The following is a 26,031-nucleotide window of genomic DNA, read 5'->3' as shown; positions in this document are numbered from 1 at the left end:
GCAAGGCCTTTGACAAATCACAGTAAACATCTGGATGAGAGCACTCCATCTATCAGGGCCTAATCCATGAAATTATTCATTACTGTAGTCAGCAACTTTACATTGTTCTATATATAGTATCAGCTGACCTTTTTTAATGTTCATCTCGGAGATGTTTTATCAACCGATTTTATTTATTGTGCAGAGCAATCTACTGCATCCTATCTTTGCCTAATTAATTATTTGGAGTAATTATGCCTTTAAAAACAAACAAACATACAAACAAACAAACCATACAGTGCCATATTTTTCAGTAGTACCCAAAAAAATCCTGTTGTTAAAACCCAACTATGTTTCCGTATTTTATGCTGTTTTGCAGTTTTAAGCCTAAGTTTCTCTGGAAACTTTACATCACACAGTCAAGAAAAAAAAATTGGAATTATTTTTTATTTTCTGTATTTTATTATAATTCAAATTAGAATCACTCTCATTAATCTTCCAGGAGAAAGTAAGCACTGAGTAAATGGTCTGGTTAATTCAAAACTAATTTGGTCAGAACATCTGTACATTGACTTGAACAGTAGGAAAGATGCTGAACACTATCAGATATCAAACTTATTCATTATACTGTGTATCTTACGAATGCAAGCTACTTTGAAAAATAAAAAGACCCACATTTTATAAGGGGAACACTTGCACACAACTGTGTCCTTGGAAGTCATCTGTCTACCCTGCCTAATACTCATTGCTGCTCACACCAAAACCTTGCCCATGTACCACATACATTGTTTTTCACACAGCTGTGCCACCTTGTTTCCAGTTAAATCTGCAGGCTTTGACACTGATATTGGTGGGATCAGCATTTAGCCCAGAGGTTTTTATAAGTCCAGTTGCAAAAGGATATTTTCAACCTCAAAATATTAGACTCTACCAGAGAGTATGAATCATCCAAACTTGCAATTTATGATTTCCAGTCCTTTTGACTTGCGGAGTATTACTGTGATGTAATATTTAACTGTAAGGACTTGAAAAGGAAGCAGCAAGATTAGAGATCCTACATAAGACATAAGAATGATTATGCCATCATAGAGAAAATCACAACATGGTACATACTCATAGTATCCTCAACCTGGACTACAGTCTGCTTGCCTCTCACAGCACTTCTGAAAAACTTGCCTTCCCAGTTCAGCAGCTTTTTCCACAATATAGAGGGGTACCACATGTCCACCAAAGGTTGAGCCTTGACAGTTACTGCAAGGAGCAGGTTTGGAATCCAGCCTTTCCCATAGCTGGCCTTGCATCTGTTCTCTGCCATGAACTGGTAACCTAGATCTTGAAATATGAAAACCAAAGGTGGGAGACTCCTTTTCTTCCTGAGTGGTCATCCGACTATCCTACCTGCTGTGGTTTTGATTTCTATTTTAGCTTAGGGAGAAGTACAGATGTTACTTGCATTCATTTAAACATGAATCCTTTTACTTTATATTTTACAAAGTCACTTGTCTCAATAACCTGTAACAATGAGTTCTACCTACTGAAAGTCAGTTAAATAAAAGCTGATTTCCTGTATCATCTTTTGCACTACAAATATATTTCATTTTCATGCAATGCTTTTTTGTTCTGCTTTTGCCATTCAGAATAAATAAGAATTCTGGACCAGTCCTCTCTGCACCATTTTACAACTACTCTACCTCTTTTTTTTTTTTTTTAAACTGCATACATGTTGTTTCTATAACCACGCTTTATATGGAGTACCTCTCCCACATACTTAACTACAATCATTGTCCTTGTCTAAAACATTGCTTTTATTCTGTATCTTTGAAAAAATATGGTGTTGGCAGGTTTTGTTACCTCTTTAGAGAGAAGGAAATGAAAAAGGAATTCCATATAGAGCAAGCAAAACTCACATATTTTTCTTTAACTCTTCTTTGTTTGCCTGCAATTAGATAACTCTTTGAAGGAACTCAATGAAGGGTGTTGAATTTCCACCCGTACTAAGAATCCAAAGATTTCCCAAGTAACTGCCTCACACCTCTCAATATCAAGCTATGTTTTCAGGGCTCCAGAGTGTAAAAAGTCTGCCACACAAAACAGAAGAGGAGGAAGTCTAATTTTTAAGTTTTCTCTTTCCATTTCATTACAAAAATGGGGTTTATCAGTTTGAAGCAAATGTAGTCATTGAAGGCCTATGGGCAGATTTCTGAAAGTATCTCTCAGAGCAAGACAAAAGCCAGTTCACCTCTCACACTGGTGTATTAGATGCCTAAGGACATAGAGATTTCATAAATAGCAAACAAAAATTCTTGTGCCAGTGAGAGGACAGAGACAGACAGCAGGTGCCTTCACATCCGATACATGGAAGTGCAGAGATGAGTACATGAAATTAATTACCAGCTGCATGACGGTGAGATAATGCTTCCACCACAGGTACATCTGGGCTTGCAGGCTGGGCAGAGCCTAATAATCATATGTGAAGATGTGTACAAATGAATTCAGCATCCCAATAAGGAAGGCTAAGGAGAAAAGAAGCTGGTATTAGCAAGGCATACAAACCTTTAAGATAAACTTTTGATAAGCTCAAAGTCACTGTGTTTCTGCTTTCAAAATATTACACATGAACTTTCAGTCACAGTGGTGCCTAAGACATACTTCATATTCTCCATGCTACTTTCAGCATACTTCCACACCATAGCTAGTGTTCAGAGGTAGAAAAGCACTTCAAAGCTAGAAGAGAGAATTCTTCTGACTCGGGCATTTCACACTATTCTGGTGTTAAGACTAAGTAATCGAAATGTTTCCCCTAAAAAGATGACCCCAGTTTCTTGAAAAGAGCCTGCTTTGATTGGTAAAAGAAGAAAGCAGCCTTGATATAGATTGGAGTGAGGACTGGGTATAGTCACAGCAAGAAATGGAGACAGAACCTGGACTGCTGCACCAGGCCTCACTGAATGGGGAATGAGGGATCGCTGGAGTAGGTTGAGATCTAAGCAGACCTTATATAGAATGTTATTTTTCTGTTCGGACAAGGAATAGCTGGTACATGAGACAGTTAATATAGAAGTCTAAATAATTCAAAGCAGATAGTAGAAACTGAAATGCACATATTTTTTGCATGTTTGGAAATAGGTGGTCTTCCTATCTACTAGTCAGTTCATCTGCACTGTTTATGCTATCTCCACAAGAAAATTAAAACAGAAGTTGACCAAAGAAACTTACCTTGTTTTTTAGGCATATATTTCACTCCTTACAATCAGCTGAACAGCTTAGTGTTATGACAATACACAGGGAGAGAAATCACCTGCTCTTGTAAGAAACAAGAATAAAGAAAATCTGAGAGAAGTCAAAAGAAGTTGAATTAATAAGATTTGACAGAAGATTTTACACTAAAAATTGATGAGAATAGCAAATGATGGCTCCACACCCATTTCCTCTTTTGCTTATAGAAGCTGGTGTAATTCAAAACACGCAATACACCCTGTATTATTTGGAATGGGGAGAAAGTGAAAGGTAGAATTTCTTCCACTGAGTCTCAACTACTTTTACTTTTGGATTTATGTCCCGCTCTCAAAAGATGATACATCTTAGTCTTGGACTGAGTTTTCACATAATTTACAGCTTGAGTTTCAGGATTTTTCAGGATGCTTTTCAGGATGAAGGCCAATTTCTTACTGGTGCCAGAGAATGATCTACTGTACCATGCTGAATGTCCAAACTCTTCTGGGATTTTTGCTAGTAAAGACTGTTTTTGCAGATGAGTACATATCATGTCCCTGTATTTCTGCACACACACGCACACTGTCAAAAAGTGATTCTACTTTTCAGGGATGGGACTAAAAAAAAGCTGCTGTTCTTGTTGATGAAAGTGAAGTCAGGTTGGTGAACCCACTGACAGTAGTCGTAGGAGGGCTCCACAAGCTGATTCACTTTTCAGAAGTATATTGTGAGTTATCCCCAAAGAGAACTACTCTGAAGTCTTATGTCAAGATTCAACTTAATGCTTCTGATCAAGCAGAGAGATAGGATTCCATTGTTAGGTCAGTCAGCTATTTGCAGTGCAGAAGAAGACCTGACAGGCTATAAAATGCTTCAGGATAACTTTCACTTCAACACAGAAGAGAATCACAAAATACTGTGAGTTGGAAGAGACCTCAAGTGAGCATCTAGTCCAACCTCTCTGCTAAAGCAGGTTCCCTAGAATAAGTTGCACTGAAAAGTGTTGAGGCAGGTTTTGAATATCTCCAGAGAAGGTGACTCTCCAAACTCTTTGGGAAGGTTGCTCCAGTGCTCTGTCACCTTCAAAGTAAAGAAGTTTGTCCACAGGTTTGTATGGAACTTCCTATGTTGTCAGTATGTCAAGACACTGCTCCCAGCTTTATATCATCAGCAAACATACTGAACGTGGACACTATCTCTTTATCTAGGTCCTTGATGAAGATGTTAAACAAGACCAGAACCCAGTCCCCCTGGGGAAAACTAACTACAGGTTACACAAACCTTCAACCTACAGTTTTGGAAAAATCCATGGCAGATAACCAGGATGCATTCTGGTATGTGTGCAATTTCTTGCCTGCCCACTAACAGCTGTTATTCAGCCAGGCAAGCAACAGCAGATTTTGTATGGCAGTAGATACTTCAGGAGCCCTAATCTACTGGTAACTGAGATTTCAGGGAATCATCTGGCAGTTGCCAAGGTTCAAAGCTTCTTTCCCAGCACTGTTGTGAGGAAGGAGTATCTATCCATAGGAAAGGCACTGCAGAGTGGAAAGAGCGTTGTTCCTGGAATAGAGATAGGCAAACTGCACTTCAGGGCTTCTTCTAGAAAGAAGATTTTGAGAAATTTGAGCAGCATGATATCCAGTGGTAGTGTCAGACTCTCATATGCAAAATGCTGTCAAAAAGCAGTGCAATGAAGTTGTGCCTTGTTCTTTAACAACATCAACTTTTTTCCCACCAACAGAACTGAACACATGCAAACAGCATTTACTGAAAAGCATAGACCAAATAAATGCAGGATCAATCTAGGACATTAACTTATGGCACCCAATCCCATTTTGAAAAGGGAATGATTTATTTATAGTATCAGTCCCTCTATGAAGCCAAGTTGAACCCTTCCTACTCTATCCCCATATATGAAAGGTCATGGGCAATCTGGTAAAGTTCCCACTGACTGGAAAATGGGAAACATAACCCCCGTTTTCAAGAAGGAAAAAAGAAAAAGAACTTCCAGGGAACTACAGGCCAGTCAATCTCACCTCTGTGCCTGGCAAGATCATGGAGCAGATCCTCCTGAAAGCCCTACTAAGGCACATGGGAGATAAAGACAAAGTGATTGGTTGCAACCAACATGGCTTCCCTAAGGGTAAGTCATGCCTGACAAACTTGTTGGGCTTTTGTGATGGAGTTACATCATCAGTGATAAAGGAAGAGCAATGAATGTCATCTGTGTAGTGTGTTAATGCTGCTCCTGAAATCAACAAGTCTGTCTGTTGCTTTTCAGGGTTTGGAGCTCAGAAAGGTGTGTTAATTTGCATGCCAGACTGCTTTGGCTGTATAGGTGATTGATTTGCTAAGTTTCTTGTTCTTTAACAAGGCAAGGGCATGCTGCTCAGAAACTGTTTCTAACCTAGGCAAGTATTTGAAAAACTGAAAAGCTGAGATCTACACTGATATGTTCAAAGCCCATCATGTCTGGGAGCAAAACATAATACCTCATATGTTAAAACTAATGCAGCATTTTGAAAAGCTGAAGGGACCCAGATCCCTTTATGATGGCCAGAAAAATAATCTGCATATCCACAAAAGAAGCAGGGCCTACAGAACTGTACCCTCATTCCTAATTCACTTCAGCTTTAATCCACTAGCTGGCAGAGGTAGCCATAGTCATCCAAGACTGAATTTATTAGAATCTGAAACAAAAGAAAAGAAATAGAGAATCATTTTATGTTCAACCAGAAAGATGGACATATTAATTCTAAAGTCAAAGAATCTCTCCATTTAATACTCACTGACAGAATATCCAGTTACAGCTGAGCAAATAGTAAAAACATGAAACAAAGTACCATTTTGTTATCTTAAAAAGAAAATATGGTCTCTGCATATTTGTAACTCTTTATGTAACAAGTAGAGTGGTCAAAAATGCTTTCTTAGAAACAGTAAATTCAATTCTAGGCTTCAGAATCCCACTGAAAGCAAATGATGTTCTCATTTACAAAGATCTTATACAATTTTGTTTTGTCTGGTTACACTTGCATATGAGTTGGAAAGCCAGAAACTATATCAAGTACCAGTGCAAACTGAACAGTCAAGTACAGACAACCAATAAGAACTACCTCTTAAGTTGAAAGGGCAAATTTCTTGACATTGGAAAGTTTTTTAAACCTATTCAGCAGTACCATCAGTTTTCAGTGCCCTGCATTAACTAAAGATCTTACAGAGAGGTTTGAACATTGTGAAGAAGCAGAAAGCAACATAATTAATACTCTTGACAGCAAGAAGATACAGTGTGCTTGGCAATCTTTGAGAAGATTGTGTTAAGTTTGAGCAAGCAATTCTTCTCAGTGATAGGTCCCTCACCAACTAGATCTGAGAGAAAATAAGGAATTTCCATATTCTCTATACACTCTGTGTCTACCTGGGAGATGCCAATTTTTAACTCATTCATTAAGGAATGCTTCAACATAAATTTAATTATGAAATGAAGATTCAGAAATGGGAGAAAATACAAATTTTTACAAATATTTTGTCACTTTCAACAGGACAGTGTTGACTCTTGTGGCAAAATGCAAATATGTCTAAATGGTCTCCCACTCCCTTCATTAGAGTCCATCATCAAAATCTGTTTATAAGGCTCTGACTTTTCAATACTTGCTAAACTCTCACCCAGAAGGGGCCAATTCTGTCTTCTCACCTCAAAATATTTAGCTTGATATCATCATGGCTATATTGTAGGCACACAGCTTCAGCAGTTTCTATGCGCACATGCATAAGGAGGACCCTGTGCTCTTCTGCAAGGAGGTAGAAAAGAAGTGTGACTGGTGGTAGAGAGTGGACTAGGGGCCACAGTTCCACCTCAGGCCTCAAAAGCAACACACAGCCTAAGTTGGCACATCTCACAAACTGTTGGGCAGGTTTATTTAGTCACTTCCCTTTAGCCTGCTCTCTGTTGCACACTCACTGGTGGAAAACTGATATTGCATGATAATACAAAGCAATCCTGCAGCTCTTCTCCTACACTTGGTTTCATGTGACATACTTCTAAGAGGCCTTAGCTCTGCACTAGTATTAGAGATGTAGCATCCCAAAGACTGCTTTGCAAAGCACCAGCCTTCTATTGCACAGTAGGAAAGAGATCTTTCCTGTATGTGAGGATGAGCTGGAGTCCTTATCACAGGCTGCATGCTCGAGGAAGATGTGGTTCAAGACATCTTCTGCAGGGATCTGCATAACAAAACAAGCAGTTTCTGGATCTTCAAGATTGTAAGTTTATATGGCTAAATAATAGATTTTTTCCATCACTAATGTTACTTTCTTCATGTCCCACAATACTCAGGATATCTGAAATTCTCCACTGTCTCATTTTTATATCTACCTATACGTCTGTATAGACTCTCTTAAAAGCATGTTGTTTTGCTGTAAAATTACAAAAATCTTCCCTCTGCTAAAACTGCTCTTCATTTCTTCAGGAAAAGAAAGCTCAGTATTCTTTCACACTACCTGGTCCCAGTCCTGCCTCATCCCTAATCCACAAAAATGTAGGAAACAAAACCACCCTAGTCCTCATTCTTGCATTCTTCCCATTTTCACAAGGTGGTTACTGTTCTGCTAAACTTCCTCGTTATCTCTCTTCAGATTCAAGTGCCTCTCACTGTTTCAGACCCACTGAAGTTCTCTGCTGAATTTTAGTTGTTGTCTTACTCGTGAATCCATGAGCCTCAAGGCATTTTTTTTTTAAATGCCATTCCTGTCCCACACTACTATACTAATCCCCATTCCTTCTAAAACTACACATCTTTGACTATTCTTGTTTTATGGAATTTACAGACCATATCAAGAGCATTTTAATTCTCCAGTTCTGTATTTAACAATCTATCTGAAGTCCTGAACTCCAATTTAGACTTCTGGAATTCAAATCCTGAAACATTTTACATTCTATACACTATGCCCTTTCCCTATTCCCCTTGCCCCTTACATTAGACCTGCCATCCACCTTTGTGGTAATTTGTGACATTTAACTCTGGGGATTCCACAGAGATTTGCCCAACTGAACCCATAGCTACTGAAGACCCAAGGTCTCCTAACTGTGAAGTGACAAATCTCAAGCACAATACAATGTTGCTTTTTTAATTTGAGAATAGGTTATATTGGCATCACAGCAAGTTTAAATCTCAAAGTATCAGTTCTAAACAGTCTACTTGGTTTTCCCACAACATGCATTTTTACACATGCATTTAAAGAAAATAGTTTTCCATAATATTCTGGAGTTAAGATGCAATTCCGAGGCCATCTTTCTTGTCATTATGTCAGAGCTCTTTGAAGGTTGAACAGAAAGTTTCTGAGAGTTCCATAATACAGCCAGCTCCCCATCACCTTTACTGCAATCTAGATAGATGTCCCTGAGAAATATTTTAAGTTTTAAATGAAGTTTAAGGAAAAATCAAAATCCACCCAGTGAAAAAATGTAGGCACATAAGAGGTGAGGGTTCATTTTAGTTTTGTTTTTCATGATCATGCTATTCACATGGAAATTGCTACTGAAGTGTTCACCTCTACCTACCTCCACTTTCAAGGATGTAGTTTTAGAATTCTTGAATTTTCTGACAAGTTAAAGCCATTGCAAGTTTTGGAAAGAAACCAGAATTAGCATGCCCAAGATCAGCCCCATTTATCCTATGCTTGATTGCCCCTGAAAAAGGCTTGAGACTACAGCTACTGAGCAGAAAATATGTATATCACTCTGAAAATAATGCCTTTTACTTATTTCCATGGAAATGACAAAAGATAAAAAGAGCACAGTAACACTGTTTGATAGAGCAATTTTTCAGCTACAGAACGCTATTTTTCAACACAGTCAACACCATTAGCTGTGTATTTTTTGCCAGCAATGAACAAGAGCCCACATGCTACATTCATAAAAGCCTGAACCAGCAGACTTCTGTCACCACTGCTGAAATCCACCACCTACTGCTTCACTGTGCTGACATCACTGCTTAGTCTCCATAAAAGCTCAGAAACATTGAGAATAGTGCGATGGTGTGATTTTTTTCCACATGAAGGAATTCAGTTCTACACCTTTTCTTCATAGACACTTCCACGTCAAACGACTTTTTGTCAAACTACCCCTCTGCTGCTATCTATTGCATGGCAATAAAACTTAATGGAATTGGCAGGAAAGTTCAGCCTCCACTGCCATATTGCCACCATCTGCCTCTGACATCACTGATGAACATAATAAAGTAGGAGACATTATTGTTATTTGGCTTTCTCAGGTCCAGTTTATACTAGTTGCTCTATTGCATATATTGTAATAAAATATAATATACATAAAATAAGGTTTCTTCTCTACCCTTCTTTCCTGTGGTAGTGAGAGTTTTTCAGTTATACTTGGAAGTATCAAGTTTGTCTAGAAAACTTTACTGCAGTTACTTTTAACAGTCTATGTTAATATACCTTAGTTCTACCACATTCGAAAATAGATTATGGCTTTTTCTAAGTTTCTTTTTTTGGTACCAAGAAAAGCACGTTTCTCCTTTGAATTCTGATATACTGCTAACTCCACAAGTATCCACACCTCATTTGGAAGTGTTTCCCACTATCCTGTGCCCACACTCCCTACTGCAAGAGGCAGTAGCCTGTGAATTACATGGCAGGGAAACTGTGGCCTAATATGAGGCTTCTTATGCTGGTAAATAGGTGTTTTAAAGGGCCTTGTAAACAGTTTCTTAGCAGCCAGATAAAACAATTCTGATGGAATTACAAATGCATAGAGTGTGCCTGGCACTATTTACCAGCGGTACTTGTGGCTTTGCATATTTGGACAAACAATATTAAAAGTAATATGCTTGATGTATCCCAATTATACATATACATTCAGGTGAAACGTAACAAAATGTGGCTGTACCTAAACCTACCTGTCTGAAACCTCACAGCCTCACATACAACAGCACTGTTATGCTGACATAAGATAATCTGTACATATATCTACTCTGAAGTCAAGCACTACTGTCAACTCTTTGGCCTGCTCTCTGACATAAACACTGAGGCCCTCAGCACAAGTGCATCATGTGTGTCCTGGCACAGAAGCATATGCCCTTGTAATCCAGGCAGAATCTGCCAGCAGAGATTAGTTGGTGATTATCAACTGGCTCAGAGTCAGTCCATCAGGGATTTAGTACTACTACATGTGCTCACATGCTCCATATACATTCCACTTTTGTGCTTCCCCCAAACCATAAAACATAAGCTTCAAATAAAAGAGAGAATCTGAGAAGAAGGAGTAGACTTACCCCAACAGCACAGCTGCCTTCAGATCTCTCTTTCTTCAGGATGCCCCCAGCACAAATTTTTCCTGTCAGTCTGGATACATGCAGCAGACAGCAAACCAAGAAGCTGCAAGAGCACATGTCACTAAGTAGATGTTTTGCCCAGTTTTCTTCTCCAAAAGTGAAATGAATGCGTGGTCTCTTGGGTCTCACATGGATGTGGCTGATATTAATACCTGCTAAGTATCACTTAGAGACCCCCATCCTTAGACATTGTAAACTCACTACAAGATGTAGACACTTCATTGATTTCGAATGCAATTTTATAACTTTGCCAGAGTTGAGGTTACATTGCAACTCTTTCCCCTCTCTCTTGCCTCTCCCCACAAAATTGATCACAATAAGGAATTAGAAAGAGAAGAAGAATGAATACTGAACAGGGATTCTACAGGAATGAGCCACTGACCTTTAGTCTCACACTTGGAAGCTCGGCCAAATTCTTATACGGAAGCCAGACCAACATTTCAGCTGCAGATTCTTCAGGACAGAGAGACTGCCGAGAGATTTCATTTTGATTTAAATTCAGTAAGTTACCATTCCTCCTCAGATCGCTGCTATTGTGTTTTCTCTTTGTTAAAACTACCTGCAAGATCTCTGCCCTTCCCTCTCTCCCAGAGTGCACATGGCCGGCCTGGGGCCAGCCGGGTCGCGGTAAACGGTTAGTACCCCTTCCCGTTTTTTTCTTTTTCCCGGGGCTTGTGCCCCTCCCCTGTCACGGACTTGTATCTAAGGATAACCCCGTGACAACTATTGGTGGAAAATGCAGGCAACTATAGTTTTTTACTTCATCTTAAGAGTGTTATATAGAGGACTAAGGACCCTTATGTTCCTTGAAACATGTTGGCTCCTTTTCAAGCTCCTCATATTCTGTTTCGGAGTTGCAGATATCTATAGTCATTTAAGGGCACTGATAGAGATACCTGCCTGGTATTTGCTTTTGTCCCTAGAGATCAATCGGGATGAACCCATGGCAGTATCAGAAACACCCAGTGAAGACCAGGATGATCAAAAGAACCTGCTGAAGGAGTTGGTCGAACTGATTAAAGTCTCATCTATCAAAGGCAAACGCCCCCCTACTCAAGCAGTAAATTTATGTCTTGTGCTGCCCTGTGGAGCTACTTATGTGAGCATGAAGAGGATGTGAAGAAGTGGCATGACAAACCCACTCCACAGGTGAGAGAATTATAAAGCATATCAACCACCACTGAAGTTGCTCCCGTTACTGCAGATAACAAATAGAAGGACCCTGCCTTCAGCCAGGGGGAGGAAAGGAATAATAGAGTGTATTGGACTGTGTGGATTCAATGGCCAGGCACATCAGAACCACAGGAATATAAAGCACTGATGGACACTGGTGCCCACAGTGCACTCTGATGCCCTTGAGTTACAAAGGGACAGAACTGATTTATATTTCTGGAGTGACTGGAAGCTCTCAGGAATTGTCTGTGTTGGAGGCAGAAATAAGCCTCACTGGAAAAAACTGCCAGAAGCATCCCATAGTAAATGGACAGGAGGCTCCATGCATGCTTGGTATAGATTATCTTAGAGGGGGTATTTCGAGGATCCTAAGGGGTATAGATGGACTTTTGAAATAGCTCCTGTAGATACAGACAGCATTAAGCAGCTGTCCGTCTGGTCTGGCATGTCAGAAGACCCACCCACCTGTTGTGGGGTTACTACAGGTAAGAGAGCAGCAGGTACTCATCGCTACAAAAACGGTGCACAGGCGGCAGTACCACACCAACAGGGATTCCTTGCTCCCCGTTCAGAAGTTAATTTGTCAGCCAGAGAGTCAGGGAGTGATCAGCAAAACTCACTCACCTTTTAACAGCCTCATATGGCCAGTGCATAAAGCCAGTGGAGAATGGAGGCTGACAGTAAACTACTGTGGCCTGAATGAGGTCACACCCCCACTGAGTGCTGCTGTGGCAGATATGTCAGACCTCCAGTATGAGCTGGAGTTAAAAGCAGCCAAATGGTAAGCCACCACTGACACTACCAATGCATTCTTCTCCATTCCTTTGGCCTCAGAATGCAGGCCACAGTTTGCTTTTACTTGAAGGGGTGCTCAGTACATGTGGAACCATTTACCCCAGGGGTACAGCTTGACTATTTGCCATAAGCTGATCCAAACCACAATGGAGTGTAGGTAGTTTTCTCATCAATCCTCAAGGTGAGGGGAACAGGCAGGGAAAGGACTGACAGAATTAAGAAGATATTGACAAGTGGCTAAGGGAGTGGTGTTGGGTAAAGGGCTTTAGCTACTTATGTCATGGAACTAATTTTGAGAACTCTGGTTTTCTGGGAAAGGACAGGGTTCGTCTTTGTCAGACAAGGGAAAGATCATCTTTGTCAGCAAGATTTCCAATGTAATTCCTTGAGGCAACCCACTTTGAGGCTGATAATAGTAATGGATGCCCTTGGCCTGGAGTAGAATCACAGGCTAGTAAGACAGCTCCTAAGGTTCAGGACACAGTAACTCTAATTGGTAAATCAGCCTCAGTGGAAGGCCCAGCTCAAGTGCCTGTGCACCAGTGTGCGGAGTATGGGGAATGAGCAGGAGGAGTTGCAGGTGTTTGTGTGTGCTTACTGGGCTGTGATTTTATTGGCATCACTGAGACATGGTTGGTTGACTCTCCTAGGAATAGATGGGTATAAACTATTTAGGAAAAACAGGCCGGGGAGAAGGGGAGGAGTTGTTGCCCTCTACATCAGTGAGTACCTGGAGTCCATAGCTCCCAGGAGTCCCAGGCTCCACCTGGGAATAGACAAGGAGCTGACAGAAAGCTTATGGGTTAGAGTTAAAGGGAACACAGAGGAAGTAGACATTGTAGTGGGTCTTTGCTACAGCCTGCCTTATCAGGATGGCCAAGTGGATGAGGCTCTCTATACAGATAGGAGTAGCTTCACATTCACAAAACATGGTCCACCTGGATGGGGATAATCCCAAGTACAGATGCAGGTTGAGTGGAGAATGGCTTGAGAGCAGCCTTGAGGATAATGATTTGGGGGTGTCAGGTGATGAAAGACTCCATGAGCTGGCAGTGTGTGCTTCTAGCCCAGAAGGCCAATCATATCCTGAGTTGCATCAAGAGAAGTGTGACCAGCAGATTGAGGAAGGTGATTCTGCCCCTCTACTCTGCTCTTGGGATACCCTATCTGGAGTACTGTGTCCAGTTTTGGAGCCCCCAACACAAGGACATGAAGTTGTTGGAGCAGGTCCAGAAAGGGCTGCAAAGATTATCAGAGGGCTAGTGCACCTCCATTACTAGGACAGGCTGAAAGAGCTGGGGCTGCTTATAGCACTCTTCCTATATTTGAAGGGGCCTACAGGAAAGATGGGGATGAGCTTTTTAGAAGGTCATGTAGCAACAGGACAGTAGGAAATGGTTTTAAACTCAAAGAGGATAGATTTAGACTAGATGGTAGAAAGAAATTCTTTCCTGTGAGAGTTGTGGAACAGGTTGCCCAATGAGGTTTTTAAATGCCCCCTCCCTGGAAGAATTCAAGGCTAGGCTGGATGGGGCTTTGGACAAGTCAAGAGGGAGTTTGGAGGTGTTGGAACTAGATGAACTGAAAAGGTCCAATCCAAATCATTCCATAATTCTATGATTCTATAATATTTGTTTTTTCAGATGATTTTTGGGTTTTCATTATCACTAAAGAAATAAGATGATATCTTGACAAAGTAGAACAGAACCAGAGAAGTTCTGTATGTTGCTTGATATTACTCAAAAGTAAGATTACAGATTACATAGGTTGATGATTCTATCTCTGTATCAAATGGCTAAAGCAAAAGTATAGATTTAAGGGTTCCCTCACTCCTCCCTGCAAAAGCATATCCAAAGGTACGCAGTTAGGACTATGGAAAGTGAAAAAGCATTTCGCCAGCCTAAGTAGTCATCTGGCTGTTTTGTGCAGTGAACTTTTGGCCAGTGTAGTAATACCCGTCCACATAATTCATCAAGAAGCTCATTTTACACTACAGACAAATAGGTTCACTTAGGGGTTTCACAGCCTCATCTCTCCAGCTCTGTTCCAGAGAAGTAGCAGCTTAGGCAAACAATGGCTGCTACAGTAAAGCTGATGAGTGAAGGGCCTAATTTGATATCTGAGTGCTTGCCGTCATATTCTGGCATTCTGGCAATCAGCAAGAGAATATAGTTAGCAGTGGAAGAGATGCAAGAAGTCTGAAAGATACTGATTTTTCATAAAGGAAACAGACCAGTTTTGTTCCTAAATTCAAAAAACACCTGCCCTTGGGTAGTATCAGGGAATTATTTGTTTGATTCTTTGCACATCAGAAAGATTATCACAAATATCATCATATCTCAGGCTAACCATCATTTTCTGTGAGCTACCTGAAAGTCAGCCATGGATGCCAAGAGCTCAACTGGGGGCTGAGACTGATGCCAGTTATTCTATTAGCCAAAACTATTTTTGCCATGTAAATAAACCTTTTTTCCTGTTTCAGACATTACAGTTTTTTTCTTCTTATACCTGGGAACATCAAGCAACTGCATCTGCTACTAAAACAATCTGTTTAAAAAGCTGTCATCCATTAGCTTAGCAGTAATGGGAGGATGCCCTACAGTAGAACTACTGTGCTAAATAAAATTAGTTTAGTATTGTAACCAAGTACTACTTCATAGAGTAGAACATTTTTTCTTTCCCCACTAAACTTCCTGAATGAATGTGATTTCCAGCAGGTCTTCATCTCATTGGTCAACAACTGACATAATTGAGTTTGTTTTCAAACATTCCTACAAACAAATATGTGAATAGAGGTCACTAAGAGTACTTGTTTCCAAACTTATGGCTGCAAATGACTAGAAGATCGCTGGGGATCAAGTATGACCGAGAATGTTTGAGTAATGTTGGTGCTATCTGTACTGATGTGGTACAACTCACACTACCTGGACAGGATAGAGAAGTGTAACAGGGAAAGCTGAAAAAAAAAGCAATAAATGAGTGTATGAAAGGATGAGCAAGTTATTTTTTATTCACTGTGACAACATTCAGTAATGTACATATTTCCTCCCCTACCTGGTAAATGAAGGAAAGAGGATCTAAATAAACATAAGCACAAAAAGATGCATCTTATTGTAATGTATGGAGTTTTGAATATTATACTCTTACTTAAATGTGTATCTCATTATAATTTTAACCTTTTCTCCCATCAATTCTTCCAAGGCCTGTGGAAGAAAGGTTTTGACATCAGTTCTGCTTACACATGCTCTCAGTCACCCATCTTCCAGAACAATCTTTTTCAGTCTGCTTAACCTTTCCTCCCCTGGTCTAAGTTCCCCAAATACAGTGTTTCAATTGCTCCTTTCTGAAGCCTCTCCAGTTTGCCTACTGCTTCACTATGATGTAGCAATAAGTGATGAATCCCTTTGACTAAAAAGGGACAAAAGTGGAAAAAATTATGGAATTATTTTGCAAACTTAAATAACTTCTGACACTCTACTTATTTTACATATGATACTGCTATCCACAGAGTTTAATAAACCATTAGCTCCCTTAAAAAGGCAGTACCTTGATAGGAATAATCCTGGTTATGTCACTTCATTCCAGTCCACCAAAGTCCTGTCATTTATTCTCTGTGAACCAGGCTGTATGCATCTTTTGTATTTCACTTGTCACATTTCCACAAAACTTCCCTACAGGAAGCCTGCAAGCCTTAATGGCTCACTACTGTTTTGAGATTCCTCTTGTTTAGAGAGGCTGTTTAACATGCACTGACACCTTGTCAGTGCCACTGGGTTTCACTGTAACTTTCAACTTAATATTATTCAAATTACCATTGCATTGTCCAAATCTTCACTCACTTTTGTTCACTAGCAGTTCTCAATTCCTTTTGAATACATGCTTGAGAAGAAAGAAAGTAGTGGGAATAGCACAATGCCCAGCCTCAGGAGATGTAAGTTCACATCCTGTTTATCTCAGAAATGAAACTATGTTTAAGAGTTTTATTTGTAGCATTATTGAAAATGTGTCACTCAAAATGAAACAAACAAACTCTCTAAGAATTAATTAGCCATTGTCTTTTACTTTGTGCAAGACAAATAAGTTTGTGCTGGGCAAACAAAGTGTTAAATACTACCAACTCAGCCTGGCAGGACTCCTTCACAGAGACTGGAAAGCAGATGCTGCTGGGCAGCTAAAACCTGAGGTACTGACAGGGGAATGGTACTAATTAGACACTGGCCAGCTTTGAGATGTGATGAAAGGGCCTTGTATGTGCACAGATCTGACTGAAAAATCAGTGATCCTGAACCTCAGTACATATGGTGTGTCACAGACCCTAATATATACGTATTTCTACCATTACATGCCTGTACTGTTCTGTATATTTGGAGAAACCCACCAGTGGCATGAGTATACATTGAGTCCAAATATGCATAATGTTTTTAAAGAAGATTCTACGCAATTATTTTCAACTTCGTAAGACAATTCTGCTAATGTCATAAGTTCATAATAACATAAGCAACTATTGGTAGCTTAATAAAAACAGAAGAAAGGATTTCTTAATACTTGAATCAGATAATATCTATACACACAAACATCTTCCCTCAGCTCTCTTCATAACTCATGGACTAGTCCCTGAGTAAAGTTACTCCGATTGGGATCTACTGGGCAGACACCCAGCAAGCTAGTTTCGAGTTAGGAATAAACAGAAGTTTAGAAATTAGTATTCTCATACTTGCTTGATTTGAAGATGCAAAACATCTGATATTCTACTTGTTACTTGTAATGTGCAAAGATCTACATTACCTTGCATATAGGATATACTAGTACTATTGGAGCAATGTTGTTTTCCTCTAAAATAATCATAATAGAGGTATTTTCAAAACAATACTTATATTTTACTTATATTGTTTGTTGTTGATTTGATGAGGTTTTTTTGTATGTTGACATTCACTGCTCTTAATTCTGCTTTGAACTGCTAGAGAAAATTTTCCTCAGGCATTTTATCATGATGGAAAGTGCAACAACGACAGCAGAATAGCAATATCCCAGACTACAGTGAGCAAGGATTTGCTCAAACACAACAGCAATAGGCACAGAAATAAGGGAAAGAAGCTACTTACTGTGAAAAACAGTCAAAAAAGGCAAGGATCTCAGTGATAGCAGTAAAGTTTATTCATTACTGCAACAATGGGCACAGGCCCCCTATTGGCAAGGGAGAAATTGTGTGCTGGTCTGCAAAATTCATTTCATTATACGCCCTAAACCTGACACAGGTAATGCTCTCCTGGTGCTCGCTCATTGGCTGAGCGTCTCAGGCAAACAATCTCCCCAACGCTGTTGCTATGACACATTTTCATATAAGGTCTTTTTCCAACCTGTTGTTTTTTGGTATGTTTTGTACTTTCCTACCAGGATTGGAGGGCAATGAATTTCAAAAGTGAGCATGTTTGTTCTATCCTGTGCTAGGCTCTCTCCACCCTGCATATTTACCTTATCTTGTGCTTGTCTCAATTCTATCCAAGTCAGAGCACCCCCAGTCTTAACATTTTACACTGTCCAGCAACAGATATAAAGTTCTTAGTTTTTCTTCTTAGGAAGAAAAAGAACTGTTTTATAAGAGGGTTTTAAGTTCAGTGAAAGCAAGTTTTTTTCATTATTAACAGATATATAAGTTTTCTTATTTAATCATTAAACTTGGGCTTGTGTTTTTTTTAAAAATAATGTAATAACACATTCACTGTAGAAGAAATATCCAGAATACCTACATGGTGCTGATAAATTTTGTAATTTTCAGTGTCTCAAAAAGCTCACAAAAAGTATAAAATAATTTGTGATATGTTTTTAATTAGTTTTGCAATATATCACAATATTACTCTAGCTTTATATTTTGTTACTTTTTCATGTTTTAATAATAATAATAACAGCTTTGTTACCTACATGCATGTCACAGTTTGAAAAGAGCAAGACTGAACAGTTGCTGGGAAGTTTGAACAGTTCCTAGAAAACCAGGAACTGCAGCTCCAACCATCTCCCAGTACCAAGAGCTTAAGTCATGATGTTATGATATGGAATGTTGATAAAAATCATGCATTAACCACATGTAGAGCAAACGAAGGCAATGACAGAGCCTTTACATGAGAAATAGGAAAAGATATCCAGGAGGAATTAACTCACGCCTTCCAGTATCAGTTTGGAGAAAACGACAAGCTGAGGAATGTGACCCTCCCCTGTTTGTAACGCCAGAGAAGGGCAGGGGGAAGGGGAACCCACGCAGACTCAGATGGCACGGGAAGTATTGTGGAGACTGAAGGAGTGGCTCTAAAGCCCCCCTGCCCACTTCAGGCACTCACGTACTCACATAGCTCACCCATTGATTCAGAATGTGACCTTGACATTCCACTACACCATATCATGTATTTTATACGTGGCCCAAAACAATTCCTCTTCGTTCAGCACAACCCAGGCAAGCCAACGTGTTCGACACCTATACACTAAATCTATCACAGGGTGATGTGAATCACCTACTAGCAGTGTTTAACTTTTTTTATTAATAAAAGAAAGAGCGTAGACAATTCATATTTTATGCCTAAGTATTAGACAGTTCAGTTCAGGCAAGCTGTCTGTTGGCCTTCAGTTTTGTATATCAATAGCACATGAGTCTAATGCTCTCCACTTAAGGCTCTGCAGTAATGTTACTGTGGAATGTAATGCAAAGCAAACAAAGTCTAATGTAAAGGAATGGAGAAACACTAGTTTGCTGGTACTTCCTTCCCCACTTACATGGGTGTATTAGTCCTTGTTAAAGGTAGGGGAAATAGACTGATCTATGCCCCTAGGCCACTCTTCTAGTGGCTGACCAAATTCATACTGAAAAGGCATCTAAGATCCCCACAGCATGTGCTGCACCTCCCTCCTCTGTGCTTCCCACATGCACAGCTCCGCTACCATCTCTCTCAGAAGTCAGAAGTCAGAGTAAAAGCAGTGAAGAAGCAAAAGGAGGGGAAGCCACCCAGCCAGACCCTGAAGGTAACTTGCATTAGTTAACATAGCTCCTGTACTGGGGATCTGCTCTTGCCTTCTCTTCCTTTTCCTTTTCCTTTTCCTTTTCCTTTTCCTTTTCCTTTTCCTTTTCCTTTTCCTTTTCCTTTTCCTTTTCCTTTTCCTTTTCCTTTTCCTTTTCCTTTTCCTTTTCCTTTTCCTTTTCCTTTTCCTTTTCCTTTTCCTTTTCCTTTTCCTCTTTATCTTCCTCTTCCTTTTCCTTTTCCTTTTCCTTTTCCTGCTCCCCTCCAAGGTGATCCAAAACATTCTCCTCCTCCTCACTGTAAATAACTTCCCTCAAATTCCCAAAACAATGAGCTTTTCTGCTTGGTCACTGGCATATTCAAGTCATGTTATTTTGCATTGCTCCAAGCACCAAACATGCCTTCAGGCATTTACTGCAAAACAGACTAATAAAGCTGACTTTCTTGGTAGAATATGCATTCAAATTAAGATTGTCAGCACATATAAATTAATGTGTCTCTTGATAATGACCCTTAATACTCATTTGATCACCAGATATAATCAGTGCAAAATGTCTCTGTAAAGTCTATGAATGGTCTTAAGTAGGTGCAGCTCTGATGATTTTAAGCCATAATGTTTCATACCAGCCTAGTAATGTTCAATAGCAGCCTCACTGTGTGCACAAGCAAAACACATCTTCCCACGCATTTTTTAAAATTAAGAGTCAGTCTAGTTAGCACTGTAACATGCTGAATTTTCATATGGAAATACAGCATATTGAAGAAGAGCTGCTAAACAAGTCCTCAGAGCTGAAGCTTCAAGCAGGACAAGAGAGTAAAGCTGAACTATGCTGTATTTCCCAAGCTGTAGATCTGGTGCGATACCTCTGGAGAACAGAAACCATCTAAGCCTCAGTGCTGCAGGCATCAATGTGCATTTACTTGTTCTAACAATGAGGAAGAGACAGAGTACTGTGTGACCCTGGAAAGTTAATCAACTTATAGCTGCAGGAAATTCTTGCCATAGGAAGCCAATATTCCCTTTTTAGGGTTGCTAAAGAACATATGCACTGCTGGACTCATCTGGCTTGCCTTCTGCCTTTTTAAAGACTTCATCAGTAACCTGATGTAAATGTTGCAAGAAATGAGAGGTACATGGGAGATACAGAATCACCCATTCTCTCATTCTAAAACAGATCTTTCAGCCAGAAAGAAGTTGTTCTGTGAGGAAACAATTCAGCTTTGCACACAAGAGACCAGTTCCTGCAGATGCCGTGAGCAGGTGGCACCAGTGTACACGAGTGGACATAAACTGAGGCTCAAGTCAGATCCACCTGGAACCACATTTCACGGGGTGTTTCTGCGAAATAGTTGCATCTTAAACTGTCACTCAACTCCTGTAATTAGTAAAAAGCAAATCTAGATCTTCTGGTGATGGAGGTGGAACACCTCAGTGTAAACTAATTGCAAATTTTTCCCTTCCCACAGCACTGTGCTGTGACAACATGAGGAGTCATCAAAGGAAAGGGAGGTGATAACAGTTCAGTGATCAGCACTAGGGATGAAACCTGCTATCCCAGTTATCATTTTTTACCACCAATTCTACAATACACTTGCTTTAGCGCTTTTGGAAACCCCTTGCCTTCCCTTAAAAGGAGAATATTCACACCAATATCCTCTAGACTAACAATCACAATGCCATGCTGAAAGATTAATGAGTATTATCTTCTCAGTTTCTGCCCTCCCTCTATGGAAGAAAAGATATTCATACATTATAGCTGAAGATGACTAAATATTTCAAGTCTGGAGACATCCCTTCATTCCCTGGTGACTGAATAAAAAAAGTCAGTCTTTGATTTCAGTTTTAGGAATAGTTTAGAAAATATCCAGATACAAATAAAGTATCTCATAATTTGCAAAATGAAATTATTCCAGTAGAGTCATGGAGGTACTTCAGATTCACGAAGCCTACCCAAAATATTCTCTTTAAGAGAGTGGAGCATCTCCCTTATGAAGAAAGGCTGAGGGAACTGGTTCTCTTTAGCTTGGAGAAGAGGAAGCTAATGAGGGGTGACTTCATTAGTGATTATAAATAGGTAAAGGATGAGTGTCAGGATGATGGAGCTAGGCTCTTCTCAGTGACATCCAATGATAGGACAAGGGGCAGTGTGTGCAAGCTGGAACATAGGAGGTTCCACATAAATAAAAAGCTTATTCACAGTAAGGGTAACAGAACACTGGAACAAGCTTCCCAGAAAGGCTGTGGGGTCTCCTTCTCTGGAGACATTCAAAACCCACCTGGACACATTCCTGTGTGACCTAATTTAGGTCATCCTGCTTTGGTAGGGGGATTGGACTAGGTGATCTTTCAAGGTCCTTTCCAATCCCTGACATTCTTTGATTCCATGATTTTGAGCCACGCTGACTGATCAGAAGTTGCAGCAGGGTATATACCAATTAGATATAAGGATAACAAAATAACCATAATAACTGTTTAAGGATGGAACTGGTCTTCCAAAATTATGGTGGAATTAACATCCTTAGATATTTTCAGACCTTGACTGGAGTGTTCTGGTTTAACCTGGCAGGTGGCTCAGCACCACACAGTCATTTGTTCACTCCTTCCCTTCCCAGTGGGATGGGGGAGAGAACAAGAAAACAAAGGAGAACTTGTGGGTTGAGATGAAAACAATTACTAAGACAGAGAAAATGTGTATAACAAGTGATAGACAAGAAATTGCTCACCGCTTCCTGGTCTAGCCAGCTAGACCCTGAGCAGTGAAAGAGAGCCAGATGACCTCCCACAAAACTCCCTTCAAAACTCCTTCCGCTTGATGTCATATGGTACGCAATATCCCTTTTGGCTAGTTTAAATGAGCCATCTTAATTCTGTTCCCTCCCAGCTCCTTGGGCCCTTTGTTGCAAATTACCTTGGCTGTATACAACACTGCTTAGCATGCAACTAATTGTAAATAACTGTGTATTTCTTACCTTATGGATATAACTAAGGAACAATTCTTCTGAAATTGATAGAGGTTCCTCTTCCACCAGCTTTTCCTTCATTACATACATTCAGAAGTATTACAGCTACTGAAGTAAAGGAAGTTTTTACAGAGTTTTCAAATGAACAGCTGGATGAAGAAAAGATACGTCTTTGATTCAAATCAGATTCTAAACAGGCAGGTCCTCGCTATGTAGCATCTGCAGTGCTGTTAACACATTCTTATTCTTGAGCTGAACTTCCATAACATCTCGTCATGTTTGGACCACTGTGACATTCACTTCACTTGACATCTGCTATCCACAGCTTCAATGGACAGCCATGCCCTTTGGGTCTCTTGTTCCACTTTTTTTAATGCTATCTAGATTTAGATGAGAAATAGTGAAAGCAAAAATCACATGAGGAAGGAGGCCATGCTATACTAATGGGAATTGCTGAGACAGGGAACTGTGGAAAGGAATGATATACGTTTGCTTAACCACTTAAGAATCTTTCTCCTGAAATATAGATCTGCATATCTAAGCCACACTGCTGTTGTGCCTTCATGTTGAAATTTGCTGTAACTGGTTCTTCTGTTTATAGAGTGCCTGACTATCTCTTCTAGTTTACTGACAAAGATGATAAACTGCAAGCACAGTTATGCCAATCCCAAGTCTTCTGCAAGGAAATTATTTCTGAGGAACGCTACTTAAAAGACAGCAAGAATCCAGTAAGTACTTTGGTAAAGTGCTTCAGTCCTGATCTGAGAGCTACATCATGGCTTATCTCAGGTCACATCATGTGTAACACCATAATCTGCAAAGGTATCTAGAGTTGGCTGCAGTCTGCTGTGCTGAAGAATAGCTTTCCAGCTCCAGTCACGGTGCATTAGTACTGGCAGAGCAGCAGGGAGCATAATACACTCAAGGTAGCCTTGCCATGACCTAACAAAGTCAGCAGGCCTGTACCATAGTGGAAAAGAGCCAACTTTTTCTGTAGGCAAGCCTTCAGTAGCTGAGCACAGTGAGTGGCACCTGTCACAGGCTCCACTTTCAATTTCCCAATTGCTCTACTCCCTTTTCCTCCTCATCTCTGATGGAGGACAGGAATGGTCCCTGGATTAGCTGGTCATTTCCAGCTGTCATCATGCCCCTGGCCATTCTGGTTTAATTCTAGAAGGTAGATCTGGCTCAGCTCCAGAAGCCAAGGAGTCAAAACTGACTCCAAGTCATCCCCTTTTCCCCAAAGTCATTTAAGGGACCTTTGCAACCCAGACAAAAGTCTCTAGGTGGCTAAGCCCACTTATTTACATAACTGCCTCTTGGTCCTAAGGGAAGAATATTTCAAAGGGCATTCCAGGTAGGAACATCTAAGTTGAGCACTGTAAGAAAATAATCACACAATCCTGAAAAATAAACTGAAGTGGTATTATATATAAACAAAACAGGAGAAACAAAATAAGAAGGAGGAAAACACTTAGCACATCCAGTCAATTCTTTGTCCAGTGAGTGGTCCATCCATCAAATCCATTTTTCTCCAATTTGGCAACCAGGATGTCAAAAGGGACATTATTAAACTCTTTGTGCAAGTCCATGTAGATGAGGTTCATTGCTCTTCCTTTATCACTGATGGTGTAACTCCATCACAAAAGTCCATGAAGTTTGTCAGGTGTGACTTACTCTTAGGCAAGCTATGTTGGTTACTACCAATCACTTTGTCTTTATTTTCTAGGAGGATCTGCTCCATGATCTTGCCAGGCACAGAGGTGAGACTGACTGGCCTGTAGTTCCCTGGATTTTCTTCTTTCCTTTCTTGAAAATGGAATTTGTGTTTCCCTTTTTCAGTCTGTGGGAGCTTCACTAGACTGCCACGACCTTTCAAATATGATAGATGGTGGCTTGGCAACTTCATCTGCCTGTTCCTTCAGAACCCATGCGTGGATGTTGTTGGGTCCCATGGACTTGTACACCTTCATTTTCTTTAGATGATCTTGAAACTGATCTTCTCTTGCAGAGGGCTGATCTTCCTTCTTTCAGTTTTTTACTTTCTGCAACTTGGGTGGTGCAGCTACTTTTCTATACATCTTAACAAATTATTATTACCTGTATTGTTCTTTGATGTATACATACACACATCATTTCTGTGGTCTATGGGCCATCCCTGTAAATTGTCCATGGAGTTCATTTAGTCCTTATTTCATTGAGAGTTTGGACTCCACTTGTCATAACAGTCTTTCAGGGCAGGAGGAATGAGGCATGGTGTTGAATTACTGTGTACTATAGCAAGTTCTGGTTTCACCAGATTTCATTCTCCCTCCCAGAATCTGGGTGATTCTTATTGCAATACAGTTGATAAGTCATATAACTACCATATCATGATGACGTGAGTATTATGTAGCAATTAACATAATACAGTTCAAATTATTGGCTGTTCTCACTCAATACCAAATCTCCTTGAGATAATATTGGATGTCTTCATTCTTCTACATGACCCACCATGTGCACCCATGTCCTTGAGCAAAAGCAATTTCATGAATACGAGTACCAAATTAAATTAATGGCCAGTATAATAAGAGCACATGCTATTCCAAACTGGCAAAACCAGAAAGAATCCTAGGCCGGATCTCAAACGTGATAAACAATATGGTTGGAGTTAAGAAGGATGTCAAGGGATGCCAAGAAGAAGAAGAAAGACTTCTACAGATACTTCAACCGGAAAAGGAAAGTCCAGGAGGGCATATTGCCCCAGGGAGTGACACAGAAAAAATGGTAACAAGAGACAAGGAAAAGACTGAGCTGCTTTACTTTTTTGCCTCAGTCTTCTTGATAACTGCTCATCACACAGCTCTCAAATGTTTGGCGTGGTAGGAGGGGATTGGGGAAACAACATCTCTATCACTGTAAGTGAAGATCAGATTTGTGATCACCTGAGGAACCTGAACATCCATGAGTCTATGGGTCCAATTGAGATGTACCCCAGAGTCCCGAGTGAATTAACTGATGTAGTCACAAAGCCACTTTCAATGATACTTGAGAAGTCATGGCAATCAGGGGAAGTCCTTGTTGACTGGAAAAAAAGGCAACATCACATTCATTTTTAAGAAGGGTAAAAAGGACGACCGCAGGAACTACCTACCTGTCAGACTCATCTTTGTGCCAGGAAAGATCATGGAGCAGATCCTCCTGCAATCTATGCTAAGGCACATGGAAATAAGGAGGTGATATGGGAGAACCAGCATGGTTTCACCAAAGGCAAATCCTGTTTGACCAACCTAGTGGACTTTTATGATGATGTCACTGTACCAATGGACAAGGGAAGAGCCATTGATGTCATCAATGATAGATAGTCATCTATCTGGACTTCAGTAAGGCCTTTGGCATGGTACTCTACAACATTTTTCTCTCCAAATTGGAAAGATGTGGATTTGATGGCTGGACTGTTCAACGGATGAAGAACTGGCTGTCGGATTAAGAGTGGTAGTCAATGTCTCAATATATGGATGGACATCAACGACTAATGATGGCCCCCAGGGTTCAGACCAACAGTCTTTAATATCTTT

General features: G+C 40.2%; 1 protein-coding gene across 11 annotated transcripts in view; it reads right to left on the bottom strand.

Annotated features, from left to right (window-relative positions):
- LOC125688137 (potassium voltage-gated channel subfamily A member 1) overlaps positions 1–26,031 on the bottom strand; it is a 100,869-nt gene that overhangs the window by 24,138 nt on the left and 50,700 nt on the right. For 2 of the 11 annotated variants that reach the window (XR_007374605.1, XR_007374604.1), the window contains exons 4-5: positions 10,924–11,010; positions 2,371–10,584 (exon numbers count right to left, since the gene is read on the bottom strand). Coding sequence is in view for 1 of the 11 variants with exons in the window: in XM_048933780.1 (XP_048789737.1) it covers positions 10,501–10,584; positions 10,924–11,010 (171 nt within the window). In the remaining 10 variants the exon portion in view is untranslated. Of the gene's footprint in view, positions 1–14; positions 10,585–10,923; positions 11,011–26,031 lie in introns of those variants that run through there. The other 9 variants (XR_007374611.1, XR_007374612.1, XR_007374607.1 and 6 more) reach the window with 9 other exon arrangements.

The sequence above is a fragment of the Lagopus muta genome, chromosome 1, assembly GCF_023343835.1.
Source record: "Lagopus muta isolate bLagMut1 chromosome 1, bLagMut1 primary, whole genome shotgun sequence".
Taxonomy (NCBI): Eukaryota; Metazoa; Chordata; class Aves; order Galliformes; family Phasianidae; genus Lagopus; species Lagopus muta.
Note: the sequence above shows the minus strand (reverse complement) of the source record. Positions and strands in the feature narration are given on the sequence as shown.